The sequence below is a fragment of the Rhinolophus sinicus genome, linkage group LG07 (genome assembly GCF_036562045.2).
Source record: "Rhinolophus sinicus isolate RSC01 linkage group LG07, ASM3656204v1, whole genome shotgun sequence".
Lineage (NCBI taxonomy): Eukaryota > Metazoa > Chordata > Mammalia > Chiroptera > Rhinolophidae > Rhinolophus > Rhinolophus sinicus.
In genome coordinates, this window is record NC_133757.1 from 76,547,700 (window position 1) to 76,563,591 (window position 15,892).

At 36.3% G+C, this 15,892-nt stretch overlaps 1 protein-coding gene across 1 annotated transcript in view; it reads right to left on the reverse strand.

Moving 5' to 3' along the window:
- Positions 1-11,959: 11,959 nt before the first annotated feature.
- The window catches only part of NAF1 (nuclear assembly factor 1 ribonucleoprotein), a 46,811-nt gene continuing 42,878 nt past the window's right edge, over positions 11,960-15,892 (reverse strand). Inside the window, exons 7-8 of the mRNA XM_019736917.2 lie at positions 15,617-15,719; positions 11,960-12,899 (exon numbers count right to left, since the gene is read on the reverse strand). Coding sequence (XP_019592476.2) covers positions 12,424-12,899; positions 15,617-15,719 — 579 coding nt within the window. The 3' untranslated portion in view covers positions 11,960-12,423. The remainder of the gene's footprint in view (positions 12,900-15,616; positions 15,720-15,892) is intronic.

Here is a 15,892-nt window from a genome sequence, read left to right on the forward strand (position 1 = left end):
GACAGGAGATAATTTTGTGAAGAGTTGTTTGTGTGTGTGTTTATTTCTGGATAATACAGAAGTTATCTGAGTCCTTACCCAGGTTGGGAGATTGGAATTTAAAGCCCTGAACTCATCTTTCTCCAAACTCTCTAGTACATTTAAAAGTCATTATTGACCCAATGTGAAGTCCTTATTGTTTATTCCCACGATAACGTTTCATGGCAGCAACTATGTGATCACTTACAATTTTGTCTTCGGTAGAGCTAGCTGTTTAGTTACTGCGTGCCATGAACTACTTGTGTTTAATTTACTAGGACAATGGAATCAATAATTTTAAATCTATTCAAATAGAAAAACAACTTCAGATTCCTACCTGTAAAATTCTATTGCTTTTATTCGAATGTACTCCCATTTATCAAAAACTCGACCAGTCCATGTTCAGTCAGGAAAACAGAACCATTAAAATTATTATGTGAATAAGAAGTTTACTATAGGAATTAGGACATAGACAAATGGGGGAGGAGTTGGACAAGGGAAGACAGGAAGAGGAGAGGTGAGAAATCACAGCAAGTCACTAACATGACAGTGGGTGGGTAGGTAGGAGCACGCAGGAAAATCCAAGTCGTGCATGCCTGGCCACAAAAGTGGAAGCACAGACAGAGGATTTGTGGAGAGGCCTGTGAAATCTCTACCTCTGAGGAAACTGCAATAAGACACTTGGTGTTGGGCAGGACCAGGAGCTGGACAGAGCTGGAAGCTGGAGCCTCCCTCTGTGGCTCTCACTGTCTGAGACCAGCGCGTCCAGCAGTACTGACTTCTCTCTCACTTCCACTTATACAATCTTATGATCATGGGTGTCCCCCTTGATCAATTCTAATCCAGAACCATACAGAACAAGTGATTCTGCAAAATACATTCCCAGGCTTAGATAGGAACGGTAGTGCAAGCTGACACATTCAGCATCTTCTGTTCATGTGAGGAACGATACTGATTTTCACGTATTAAATAAACCACCTTGCTATTCTGGAATAAACCCTACTTGGCAGTGTTATAATATCCATTTCCTTTTTTTCATTTTTCAAATATTTGCTGAATTCATGTTGCTAATTCACTTTGTACATAGTGTTTTTGCATCTTATATAGAAGATACATATGAGATCTGACTGTAATATTCCTTTTGTGTCATGTCCCTGTCAGATTTTGGCATCAAATTTATGGTGGCCTCATAAAATTAGGTCGCACTGCTTCTTATTTTTCTATTTCCTGGTAAAATTTATGTAATTTTACATTTTTTTCCAAAGCATTTAGAATTCCCTAGTAAAGCGATCTGGGCCTTAAGTATTCTCCATAGATTCTTTTTTTCAAAAGTATGGATTCTACTTAAGTAGCTAAAAAACTCTGATATTTTATTTTTTCTGTGTCCATTTCTATATTTATTTTTCTAGAAATGTGTCTATTTCACCTACTTTTAAAAAATTTATTGGCATAAAATTGTTCATTATATCCTTTTGTTTCCCTAATATTTGCATTACATTTATTTTACCTACATACATATAATGTTCAAGCAGATTTCCTTACAATATCATCAAATTAGAAAAGTAGAATCACTAGGATCAAAGGCTAGTAAAAGACTTAACATTTTACTAAATAACCTTCTATAATGTTTGATATTATCGATGGTATAAAAAAAAGGGATGTTTTTTGTAGCCTTGGCCGTGCTTAATAATCACATTCCTTTTAATCCATTTTTTGCCAATTTGATAAACTAAAAATAGTATTCTTCTACTTAATTTTATTTGCATTTCTTTAAATTTATTTAAAAGCTGAGCATTCTTTTTCCAAATTTTTATTGGTCACATATATTTCTTTGTGAATTGACAGACCATACCCTACGAGTTGCATTTTGATTTAAAAGACTAAACAGGCAAACTCTACAAAAAGGAAAAAAAAGTCAAACGCCTTCAATATGACTAGTGATGAAATAGTGTTACTAACAGGATGATACTGTTTATTTAAAATAGTACAATTTGTACATTGTTTATATGTATGTGCGCAACAAAATTTTGCAGCTAGCTATTTTACATAATTATTCTGTCTACTTTATTTGTGGAGATCTATTTTTATGCATAATTTTCAAAGTAAAACAAAAGCCTACATGTAAATGTTTGCCAGATTATCATGTAAATTAATATCATCATTATGATACCAAATTGCCCCTTGAAACAAAATTGCTTCTTCTATAATAAACAAACTAATAAAGATGCAACAGGTGCATTACACAGATCTTAGATCTAAGTTTTTGCTAAATATATTCAAAATAAATTCCTAAAACTGACAAAATACAGCAACAGGTAGACCATCAGTTTTTGATTGATATTAAAAGTGAATGTTTATAACCCAAAAAGTGTATGTTAATTTTAAAAACAATCTATAATTTCTTACTAATTACTCGACACTGATTTTTAAAACAACTGATTTACGACTAATTTAAAAAGCAATCCACATTTTTCATGGAATTCTTTAAATAGGTACAGGAATGCTGTAAAGTATTAACCCATGGAGTAAAATGAAACTCTTGGATATATTGTAGCTTAATTATGTAACTGCTATATCGAGTATTCTTATTATGGAAGTAAAAAATTCTAAGTGAATAAATATCATTGAATTAACCTGAATTATGTTCGTGTGTGTGTGTGTGTGTGTGTGTGTGTGTGTGTGAGTGTGTTATGTGTGTTGTTACATCAAGTGCTGGTAAATTTCTAGCAAAATTTCTTATCACTAATGTCTCCTTAAATGTAAATGAAATAGTTTTATTTTCTTAGTTTTTGTTCTAATATTATTAGTTTTTCTAGTCCTCTAATTCCAATTTTTGAAAATCTTGCAGTTTACCGTTGACCTCAGTGAGGCAGCCTGGAATGGTGGTTCCAAGCTCACATCCTAGAATCAGATGACTATATTCAACATGACTTCATCATTCCTAGCTCTTAGAAATTAGTCCTTAATTGCTACAAGGCTTCATTATCCTCCTTTATAAAATTACAACAATAGTATTTCCTACTTCACAAAACTGTTATAAAGATTAAAAGATATAAGCCACACAAAATATATCCTTTTTCAGGGGCTGACACCTTACCTGGTTACTCAGACACTAAACCTGAGTCATTCCAGATGCCTTCCCTTCTCTACCCTACTCAATAACATTGCAAGTCCTGTCAATTCACGTTCCTGAAATTTCTGCAATCCAAAACCATCTCAACCACTAGTAAATCTTCATTATTACTCTCCTGTGCTGTTTTCATCAATAATTTCCTAATCTGCCTCCTTCCATTTTCTCCCTCCAACTCATTCTCCCAGATAGTGATGTTTCCAGAATATGAAACTAACGGTATCACTAACCCAGTGTGAAGGCATGGGGTGAGATTTCCCATGTAGGCCCCCGATGCTACCTGTCATTTGGCCTTCAGTTCCTTTCTAGCTGCTGGGATCAGTTTCCTCCATTCTACGCACACCCTCTGCAGTCACACCGACCTGCCCACTGGGTCCTCCACATGCCGAGCTGTTTTACAGTTCCACAGCTTTTCTCAGTCTTACCCCTTATTTTCGAAGAACCAGGACCAGGATCATGTCCTCTATGAATGCTTCCCTATCTTCTTCCTCCTTCCATGTCTACCTACAGTAGAACTGACCTCCCTCACCTGCACATTTCCACTACATTCTGTGCAGACATGTACTTGTATGCTAGCACTTGGGGCCCTTGTGTGCGTATTTTCTGCTATTGCACTTTAAGGGTTGTATCTTCAGCATCAAATGCATGATCAATAAAAAGCATAAAATATGTTTTTATTGAATAAATGAGTAGATGAAAGTTCAACGGCTCTCTAACATCAATTTCACTAGGGAGGTTAATTAAAAAAAACATTAACAGCAAATGATATGTACTTCCCTGTCAGTTGCTACAGAAGATTTACAGAGTTGTGCTTTTATTATTTTTTCATATTTACAAATAAAACTTGTGCATGACCTCAAGTGGCTTCCTCACCCCAAAGCTAATTTACAAAACAGAGAAAACCTAGAGGGGAAAGTAAATATCTCCTAGAAAACTAAGTGTTCTCTTTTTCTACATTATTCTTTGCTATTGATAAGGTAAGCTCTCTGAAAGGTACCTTTATGGACACAGTAGAATGGATACCAGCTTTTTTAATGACCAATACAAAGAACAACCCAAAAAACCCTGTAGTAGGCGTTATCATTCTTAATAAAGAATAACAGCCATATTTTGATATCTAAAGTCTAAATTTTTAAGCAAATTTTATTATCTTAAGAAAAAGGATTACTAATTTTGATGTTCCGAAATCTTCTAATTTCCACATTAGCATTGATGGGGTACTCTGAAAACCAGTTCCAAAAAAAAGTGAATCCATTTTCTGTTCATCTCTCTGACCTATTTCTGGGGCACAACTGACCTGGAAACGTGTGCCAAAATTGATTGAAACCTTATAGCAATTAAGGACTAATTTCTTAGAGTAGGAATGGTGAAGTTGATACCCTGAGAAATACTGTCAAGTTATTAAGTAAAAAGAATTATCACCAATGTTTGTGGCATTCAATTCAACTGAAATCAGCACATAAAGACCACTATATTCTAGACATACAATGAATCCCATAGGTTATGAATCGCTATGAAGCATCTCGAAACAAGTTTTCAATTACTGTCTCTTAAATATCTTTTGTGTGCTAGCAGTAAGAACAGATGTGATCCAACAGTGCTGGTCCTCAAGAAGATTACAGTCTAACAGGGAAAATCCATACAATCAGTTACAGTAAAACATCATGAGTATTATGACAATGTAAGCAGAGCACTCTGTGAGAACTAAAATCTATTCTTATATTTCATGTTGCATTCATAGAAATAAAACTTTTTAAATGAGTATTTTGTAAGGGGAAACACTGCTTCCCCATCCTGAAAGAGTCTGTAAGTGCCCATCCAGTTCAGATGGCTATATGTAAAAGTATCTAGACGTAGTCTTCGACTAAAAATTTATGAAAACTGAAAAAGTATAAACTAGCATGATTTAATCCATTTTATAAGAGCAATCTACTTTGCCTTTCTGTAACAAAAATAAACCACGCAACTGTAAGAGATAGTTATATACCATTTTCCACATCTTCCACCCTAAGGAAATGCAGAGATGTTTAAGCTGATTATGCCTAAAAAAGGGTCTCATTCTGGCCTCGTCTCTATTTCTCCTCCCAGAAACTTCCCTGGATCATTTCGTGTTCCATTTGAGTCCTTCCTTTTTCTGATGTTCTTGTATGTGGGCATTTTTAGTATTTAGAAAATGTCCTTAGACTTCGTGAACTTACTCAAATTTGACCCTTCACCACAATATGCCTGGAATGAGCTCTGTAAGGCAGAGACAAACACCTACAGTTGTTAAGCTGACAACAGTGCCCCGTTCTTCTAGTTTAAGAATGAATTCCTGTTTATAGTCTAAATTATACAGAAATTCCCCATTGGGCAGAAATATACACATTAGACATTTTTCTAGATGTGTAAGACCATGAAATATTTCTCTATTCCTGGCTAAAATCATTTGGAAGTTTTTTTCCTGTGTAGCCATTTGAAACCCAACATTCTTTAGGATAATGTTTCTCTAAATTGAAGTCCACAGATATATTCTTACAGGTATAAAAACGGTGTAAGACGTGGAAAAGAATTCTCATAGAATTAAATTTAGTTTCTTAACTCAATGTTTCCCAAACTGTTGTCTGAGGATAAGTTCCAGGGTGTCCATAACAAAAAAAATTTTAAAGGATTAGTGTATTACCAAATTTGAGAAACATTTACTGTTATACCTGCTCCCAAAGAAGAAAACCTTGAGAGACTCTATCCAACCCATCTCTTTCCCTCTCTTCAAATATTACTTTTTAAAAAAGAGGAAAGCCATGGATCCCATCTTCTAAAAAAATGTACACATCACAGGTTTTTAATGGGTTCTACAACAGCAGGGAACAAAAACCTACGTTTAGAACCACAGAATCTACACTACGGAACAGCGGTTTCCTAACCTAATACAACATATTTGAATAATGCTTCCAGTTCCCCGGGGTCTTCTAACAGATTGTCTTCTTAGCAAGACTAGAGCTATCTCTCAGAATCGTACACTACCATGAATTTCTGCCAGCTATCATCTATGACAGTAGTTCCCAAAATTTGTTCTTGAGAGTACTGGTATAGTGAGATGTTCTAGGAAAAAAAATAAACATGGGAATATAGTCTATAGTCCTTGATAGTAGATTGAACCATATGAAATTGCCGTTTGGTAGGAAATTTCATACGGTTCAAACTAACAATATTTGAATGTATCAATAAAGTTAATGCCTACAGTTATTTTCTTCTGCCCTTAATCATTTCTCTGCCTATAATCTTGCTAAACAGAATTCATTTGAACTCACACTGTTACCAATAAATATACTAGTAATTATACGTCGTCAAAAACCTAACTAATGTTAAAGAAAATTAATCATTTGCTTTGAATCATTCAGCCAGCTGCTAAGATAGCTTGTGTCACTAAGTCTGGCAATCTTAAATCGTATCTAAGATGACAGCTGCGTGATATGTAGTCCAACAGACACTTGCAAGAGTGGTGAGATAGAAGAGAGAGTAAGTTTTCCCAGCACTAGTAAGTTATGGACGCACACAATGAAAGGCTTAAAGAGCTGCAAGAACAGGTTTTGCACACGGCAGGAGTACTGATACTGAGAACCTTTTATTAGTTCGTCTCTACCATCCAATATAGACCACCATTGTCTATGTATCACATTTTAATAGGAATGCCAGGCTAACAGATTTTCCTCCTTTGTATTTGTTGTATGTTATTATTTGGGTCACATCTCGTTAGAAACAACGTTCAGCCCATCTAACCTCAATATGAATAAAAAGCTCTTACCACATCAGGTCAGTTTGTTCTGTTTGGAGTTTGGTGTAATGCAACCAACTTCAAAATAAGCCAATGTAATATTTATGCCTATTTCATGAACCTTATAAGTAGAAATGAAAGGCACTAACCAACTAAAATGTGCAAAACAATCAGGCTTTTTGCACTAGTCTTCAAATAGCTACATGTATATGTACACATTATAAGTGCATGTGTGTGTATGTGTGTGTATATATATAACATATAAAATGTACATATACTTTCTTATTGAATGTGCAGAAAATTTTCATATTTTTTTCACTAGCTGTTTTCATTATTTTACCATTTGATACACAAATTTGTACCTCGTTTCCAAGACACTAAGTAATTGCACATGTCTAATCCATCAATGATAACAATTTAGATACAGAGTACACAGAGTCAAAAATGAGATGTAATTTCATTGCTGCTAGCAGGTCAAAACAAGTACTTTGGTCTGATAGAGGGTATTAAGAAGATATTTCTCAACTTTAATTTCAAGTACACTATAATAATTGTTTCCTTGGTTTCTGGAACATAATCACTACATAAAGCTAGAATGAGACCAGGTCACAGAACAAGTAAAGAAAGGCTGTTAGAATTATTGGCAATTTATCTGCAGAAAAGGAAACAAATGTGTGGAATTTGTATTTTCACCCTAAATGCATTATATCATAATTAATGTAGAATGCATTAAATCATAGTGTAGCTGCAACATTAGTTGACAATGAATTCTCATAAATATTTTTTAAAATTTTCTAGCTTGTATTCTACTAAAAGTATCTATGTTTAAGTTATACCTCAGAGTGTACTCATATTACCGTTGGTATCAAATATGCAATGTTAGAACAAAGATTTCATGGAATGCATATTTTGTGAACACATAAATTTACTCTATATAATGTTAATTTAGTTTTCTTTTTTAAAAAGAATCTAGTATTTAACAACATACTAATTTATTTTCTCTAGCACTTAACTATAGGAGTACACCACCCTTTCAAAAACTTCCACATATCCTGAGCATGTGAAGACACTGTCCTAAGTAAAATATTTTCTCAAGCCTACCTCAGGTAACTTACCCAAACCGACTGGGAAAGGGCGACAAGTAGACACGTGAGGATTTCTCTTCCTCTGCTTAAATTCCCTGACTTGTGTCTTCCAAAGACGATGAGAGATTGCCTTTTTCTGAAACAGAAAAGAACTCAATAATGGAATGCCATGTAAAAGAACTAGTAGAAAGCATTGAAACCAGTTAATCATATTGTCTTAAAAATGTTGATGTAAGTTTATAAAACTGAAGGCAAACAGCAACATTATTGTTGAAATATACATAAATGACACATTATGTCTGAGATTCTATCTCCCCCCAAATCATTATGATTGTTATCTTAAGAAACCTTGTCCTTAAAAAATACACTTAAAGGGGGCAGCCAGTTGGGTCATTTGGATGGAGCTTGCGGGCTGTTGGCAACAGGATTGCTGGTTCGATTCCAACGTGGGCCGGTGGGCGGTGACCTCCACAACTAGATTGAAGACAACAAGATGCCACTGAGCTCCCCCAAAGGGGCGGCCAGATAGCTCAGTTGGTTGGAACGTGAGCTCTTGACAACAAGGTTGCCGGTTCGATTCGCACATAGGATGGTGGGCTGTGCCCCCTGCAACTAAGATTGAAAACAGCAACTGGACTTAGAGCTGGGCTTCGCCCTCCACAACTAGATTTAAGGACAGTGACTTAACTTGGAGCTGATGGGCCCTGAAGGAACACACTGTTCCCCAATATTCCCCAATAAAAAATAAAAAATAAATTTAAAATGCACTCAAGTTTTTAGCACCTGAAGATTTAAAATACTCTCATTAGTTTAAAATTATGCTAGACCAGAACTCAGAGTCTACTCATTTCTTAGCCATCAAACATCATGAACTTTTTAAATGTCCTTAGTGTTCACCAACTCTACGCAAGCAACAAAAAAAGGGCCATAAAAGTAAAAGTAGTTCGGTAAAGGTGGGGAGTAACAAATCAGAATGTGTGTGGGAAGAGAAAGCATTCTATACTCCTCTTTGCCCCCAAATAAGGCAGCCCTCTACATACAGGACCCCTGCCCTCTCCCGTGTGTCCAGTTAGTCTTGATAATTAATAATGAAGTTACTCAGGGGCTGGATACATTTTGGTGTCTACCTTTGTGGTTTAACTACATGCCTTTTAAGCACAGTTCTTTGGTCAATTTTGAAATTGCACGTTCTATTCCAGGTTTCCACTAGACAGTCTTAATCCAGTTCTTTCAATATCTATTTCTAACAAGTGGACAAGTCATCCAGATATCATGGACCTCACTATCTTTTCTGTAAAAGAAAGGAAGAGGAGACAGTGTTATTCAACTCAATAAAACGCATATACAAGGTCTGACAATTAAGTTCGTGAACTTGTTTTCAACAATGTTGCCAACCTTTTTTGGTATCAGAGGGATTATTCATTATGAAATTATACCAACTGTTAGAGCACAGTGCTCATAACACCCAGGTCACCAGTTCGATTCCCACATGGGCCAGTGAGCTGTGCCCCCACCCCACCCCCACAAGTAGATTGAAAACAACCACTTGATTTGAAGCTGATGGGTCCTGGAAAAACACACTGTTCCCCAATAGAAAATGTGTGGGGGAAAAAAAGAAATTATACTAACTGGACAGTTAACCAAGCTAACTATTTGCAAGTGCTGAAAAGACTGAGTGAAATAGTGGTGAACTTTTCACCAATTCATGGCTCTTGCATCACGACAATGCACCAGCTCACACGGCACTGTCTGTGGGGGAGTTCTTAGCCAGTAAACAAATAACTGTATTGAAACACCCTCCCTACTCACCTGACCTGGCCCCCAATGACTTCTTTCTTTACCCAAAGATAAAGGAAATACTGAAAGGAAGACATTTTGATGACATTCAGGACGTCAAGGGTAATACGATGACAGCTCTGAGGCCATTCCAGAAAAAGAGTTCAAAAATTGCTTTGAAGGATGGAGCAGGCACGGGGGTCGGTGCATAGCTTCCCAAAGGGAGCACTTCGCAGGTAACCATAACGATATTTGGCAATGAGGTATGTAGCACTTTTTCTAGGATGAGTTCACAAACTTAATTGTCTGACTTTGTATTAGCTTAGGTGATAATTTTAATTTTACGCATTTACAACTGTGAAGGCATTCTCCACATTCAATCATGTGTCAATCTACTTTATCATAGGAAAAGGCTAAAATAAAGAAGTCTCTATCTGAGGTGAGAAACTTGTCGCGTAAAACACTATTTATCTTTATACCAGCTAGCAGTTTAAAGATCTAGAGCTACAGAATTTTAAAAGCACTGAGATTAAGGTAGGGATGGTGAAAATTGTATTTCTCTTCCTAACAAAAGAGACAACAGGTCCTCCTTTTAAACTCCAAAGACAGATGGAGTTGATGAAATACAGCTCTGAGGACCCAGCGAGATGCTACAGATACAGTTGAAGTAGCCATGGTTTTCTTTCTCGTCTTCCCTATCAAACCCACCTCGTCACCACTACTCCAAACAGTACTCCCTGCAGTTCCAGGATGAATAGCCAAGAAGGTAGTCATATATCTACCCTGCAATCTATCTATACAAAGAATAAATCACCCAGGGTCGGGGTTACCTGTTAATAATAGTTTCGTAGGTCTCAGCTCAGATCTACCGGATTTGAATCTGGAATAAAGTCCAAGAATGTGCATTTTTAATAAGCTATCCAAAACTTAGGTGATAATTATAGGTGATTTCCAGGAACCCTGAAGTTTCAAAAACCCTGAAGTAAGTATGAGGAGCAAGGCAAATTGAATTAAAGTGTTTAGGTAGCTACTTAACTGAGAGCAGATATCAAATGGTATCACTCAGCTCTGTTTCTTCAGATATTATGTACTACCAGGTACTAATGCTTGACAAGTTACAGAGATTCAAAGATTTTTTAAATGCCATGGTGATTATAACTTGTTGATTTATAATACTATTAATAAATGATAACACCTTACTTTCCATTCTTGTAGAAAACTTTTTTTAGTCCTTCTAGATATAATCTCATTTAACTCTGATGATATTCTATCAACCAGAAAAAGACTGTGCCATATATGAAGGTAACTCCTAAAGAGAAGCTGCAAAAAGATTTCAAGAAAAAATAATAAAAGTACAAGACATGCTAAAGTCAGCGTATACCAAAACAAGAGCTTCTCAACATGTGCCCAGGAACCCTGCAGATTCCTGTCCGTGGGGAGGTGACGAGGGGCCTGGGTGCAAGCAGAGCCCAGGGGCTCGTGGTGAGTGGCCCCCAGAATACCCTGGTATGCATACAAGCATTATTTTCTAAGAGTGTCAAGGAACGAAAGATTGGGAAGCACCAATTTAGCAGAAAGTGCTGCTCAGAGACTAAAGAGAAAAACAGGCTTAACTCCTTGCCATCTGACTGAGTGACCTTAGTTAAGTCACTTAACTCTTTGGAACCCTTAGTTAAGCTCTTCCTTATTTATTAAATGAGGACTAGTTGAGACTACTTTTAAGGCCTTCCCTATTTCTAAAATTTCATAATTTCCCTTATATTTGTATCATGATGTAAAATAATACTGGTCATTTAGTTAACAACTCCAAATTCAGTCGGTCACTCATTAAATATTTATCAGCACCTAATCTATGTCAGGCATGTGAGAATCTGAGAGACACATAGTCTCCTAGTGTGGGGTCAAATACATTTTATTGTGAATAAATAACATTTTATGGTGAATAATCGTGTGTCCCTTTAAATGGTTAAATATTGAATAGTGACCAAATAATGGCAATCTACATATATAATGAAAAGCTTGTCTATGCATAATGAATAAATATTAACTTTAATTATAGTCATAGTTTCTACCAATATGTAAAGCTTTCCATTCCTTCTCTGTATCCTTTACTTGTTCTAAAAAAAAAAAAAAAAAAAGTCACACCATTTAAATTTACAGGTAAGTTGCATTTACAATCAAAATCAACTTCCAAAGTATGTTTATAAAAATAGTTTATTTTAAAGATTCTCCATAGAACTCCAACATCTTATTTTCAGATATACTAAGAAGATAATTAGTACATTCAGTACATTTTGATTCAGGATGAAAGTTGTTCCAGATCTATTAATAAATCTAAATATAGTTTAATTGGACAGGGATGGGAAAAAGTGGATTTAAAGTTTTAACTAAATATTGCATAATTAGATTTTCCCTCTGTAAATTTAAACTGATACAATTTCACATGGATACAATTTCATAAAGGTTACTAATATATATCAACTTACAACAAAAGGAAGAACTTAGTATTTTACAATGTTTTAAAAATCTAGCTCCATAATCATTTTCTTTAAAAAAACAAACAAACAAAAAACCTTCCCATATTGAAAAAAGAAAACAAAAAATAAATTTTCCCATATAACATAAAAAGTCCACATTTCTCTGGAAACGTATACATTCACCTAATAGTACGATCCAAACTGAGAAGAATTACTATCTCCAGAAGAGGGGGGCGGAGGCAAGGGAGGTGGGGGCGGAGGTGGGGGTATGGGGTATGGAATGGGAAGGAACGGGGGAGGTGCCATGTTAGGCACAGCCCAACCCATGTTTACAGAGGCAGGTGGTGGAGGTGGTGGTGGTGGTGGAGGTGGGAGTGGAGGAGGGAGTGAAAAATGATGCATGTCAAATACTGGAGGAGGAAAGGGATACCGTGGCATCATGAGACTCTCTTGTCTCTGAGGTAGAAATCCTGGAGTCTCCAGAGATGCCGTGTGCTCCGGGTTATAAAACTGTGGAGGCGGGGGCCTGCCACGGGCAGGTCGGGGATGTCTACCCCGGGAAAATCCTCGTGTAGATTCTCTGTTGCGATACCCTTTTGAATGCTCTGAAGCACAGCTATGAGCATTCCAATTTTGATGTACTTCTGCAAAATCTTCACCTTTGAATGGGGGAAAAAAACAATAAAAACAAAATTAAAAATTAATCATAATACATCAAAAAATACTATTTAAAATTTCAATAATGCCTTTTTTTTACTTCCAGTATATCGTATGGTAGTTAAAAAGCATAAGGCTTAAAATGATCAATTTTAAAGAATCCAAAAGGCCAGAGTATCAGGAAAGGAAAGCCCAGCAAGACAGAAACCTTTTACACAATAACCACTCGACGCCAGGGGAACACCACAGAGAAACCTGGACACCACCCCCACCCACATTCGCAAAGGCTGAATGAGGGTCTAGACTTCCACCCCTGACAGGTGGTGATGCGATGTCTCCACCCTCAGACCAGGGTGGTGTCAGAGCAGGATGAACAGGGAGCTAGTCACCAGGCCTACCCACAGTGACTGGAGATCCCGTGGGGAAGCTGGCCTTCCACCCCCACTGACCTGCCTCCTGTACTGGGTGGAGTCAGAGAAGACCTAGCAGAGGCAGGATGATCATTGGTGCCCAGTGGTACGAGGCCACCCCCTACTGGAGTCAGGGGAGCAGTAAGGAGGCATCTGACCCTCCCAGGCACAAGAGGAGGCCTAGGCTTGCCCAGCAATAAGAGGGCACCCCTGGCCTCAAGTGTAACAGAGGCTGAGAAGAAAACCTGGACTTCTATCTTTACCTGGTAGTAACAGTAATAAGGGGACACCCTCCTTCTTTTCCCTGCCAGAGAAGTTTTAAAAACAAAACTGCTAAAACATAAGATTTAAATAAGATCTTGGGTCTCATCACATACCTATTATTTCTAGGTTTCAAATGAAAATCACTCGTCATACCAAGAAGATTTCAAACTTAGTGAAATCTCAAAATGAATTGAGGTCAATAGCAAGATGTCAAAGACCTCAGAACTACCTGAGAAATATTTTAAAAGTCATCATAAAACTGCTTCAATTATGAACACACTAGAACAAATAAAAACAGAAACCCTAAGGCAAAAAAAAATACAAAGAAGAAACAAAAAGAAAATTTTAACTGGAAATTCAATAATATAGTAAAGATGTCAATTCTCTCCAAGCCAATATACAGGTTTAATGCAATTCCTATAAAAATCCCAGCAAGACGTTTTGTCAATATAGAGAAGAGTATTCCAAAATTCATATCGAAAGGCAAAGGACTAGAATAGCTAAAATAATTTTGCAAACTTTCAGAAAAAAAATGTAAGAGAAAATCTTTGAGATGTAATGTATAGGTAAGAAATTCACAGACTCCATACAAGGAAAACTAATAAAGTGGGCTTTATCAAAATTAAGAATTTTGTTCTGCAAATGACCATTTTAAGAGGATGAAAACACAGGCTTAAGACTGGAAGAAATCATGTACAATAACTCTCATAATTCAAGTTAAAAAAACATAAGTACAATTAGCTAACATTGGGCAAAATACACGAACAAATATATCAGTGAAGAGGATACACAAATTGCAAATGAACACATGGAAAGATGTTCAATATCATTAGCCATTAGGAAAATGCAAGTTAAAACCGCAATTAGATATCACTACACACTATGAGAATGGCTAAAACAAAAAAGTGACAGCACTAGATGCTGGTGAGAATGCAGAGAAACTGAGTCAGTCATACATCGGTGATGGGAGTGTAAAGTGGTACAGCCACACTGAAAAACAGTACGGCAGTGTCTTGACAAACCAAACATACAACTATCACATAGTCCAACGACTGCACTCTTGGACACTTATCCCAGAGAAATAAATGAAAATTTGTGTTCTCACAAAAACCTGTACACAAATGCGTAAAACAACTTTATGCCCATAACCAAAAACTGTTAACAACCCAGATGACCCTCAGTGCATGGATGGCTAAACAATCTGTGGTATATTCATGTAATAGAATACCACTCTGGAAGGAAAAGAAACAAGACACATAATACATACAACAATGAAGATAAATCTCCATGCTCAGTGACAAGTGCCAATCAATCCCTAATGGTAACATACTGTATGATTCCATTTATAGGAGTATTCGCAATCTTGACATGACAAAAAATACCACGGAAATGCAGAATAGATTACTGGTTGCTAGGAGTTAAGGAGGAGGAGGTCGGGAGGAAAGTGTGAGTGACTATAAAAAGGCAACATCAGGGATCTTTTTCTATGATGGAACTGTTCTTATACCTTCATTGCCATCAATGTCAATACACTGGTTATGGGATTTTACTGCATAGTTCTGCACGATATTACTATCGTAGGAAACAGCGTAATGGGCATACAAGAGATATTATTCCTTACAATTGCATGTGAATATATAAAAGCTTAGTTTTTATAAAGTACAAATAAAACATGAAAGGTATAATAAAAGGGAATGCATGTTAAAAATAAAATACCCTGATTTAGCTATTAAGTACCATAAAATTTAATTCTAAACAGGGAAGTAAGTACATTTCTTAAGAAAAAGTGCTCACGAGCACAAATGACTATACCAAGGCTTAGTTTGCCTTTTACCCCTAGAAGCTGTTTTTACATCCTTAAGCTTGAAAAACTACCAGTGGATTATCCTTGTTACTCTCTCCCACCACATCTCATGCTGTGGGAGAAGCTAGGTAGATGACAGGAGGCAAAAATAATTCCCAGAAGTTTCCTTCAGTTTTATTACTGATGAACTTAAGTAAATGTAAGTGAAGATGAAAAATTATTATATATTACATTCACTCACCTGATTCATTAAATTCAGATTTGAATTTTTTCCGGCCTGGAATCTGAGACTTCTTTTTCTGTTTGGCTTCTTTTTCCTTTTCATCATCACTGAAATCTAAGGCCTGACAGAGAAAAATACATAGATTTATGTCATGTGAATTTACCAATTCAACGGTGCATACTTGGACACGAGAAGAACATGCCTATTACTTAACACTGACCCTGAAAGATAGTTTTACACTTAATATTTTCCAGTAATATTTGAATTAATTACATATGGCAGAAAAATAAAGTA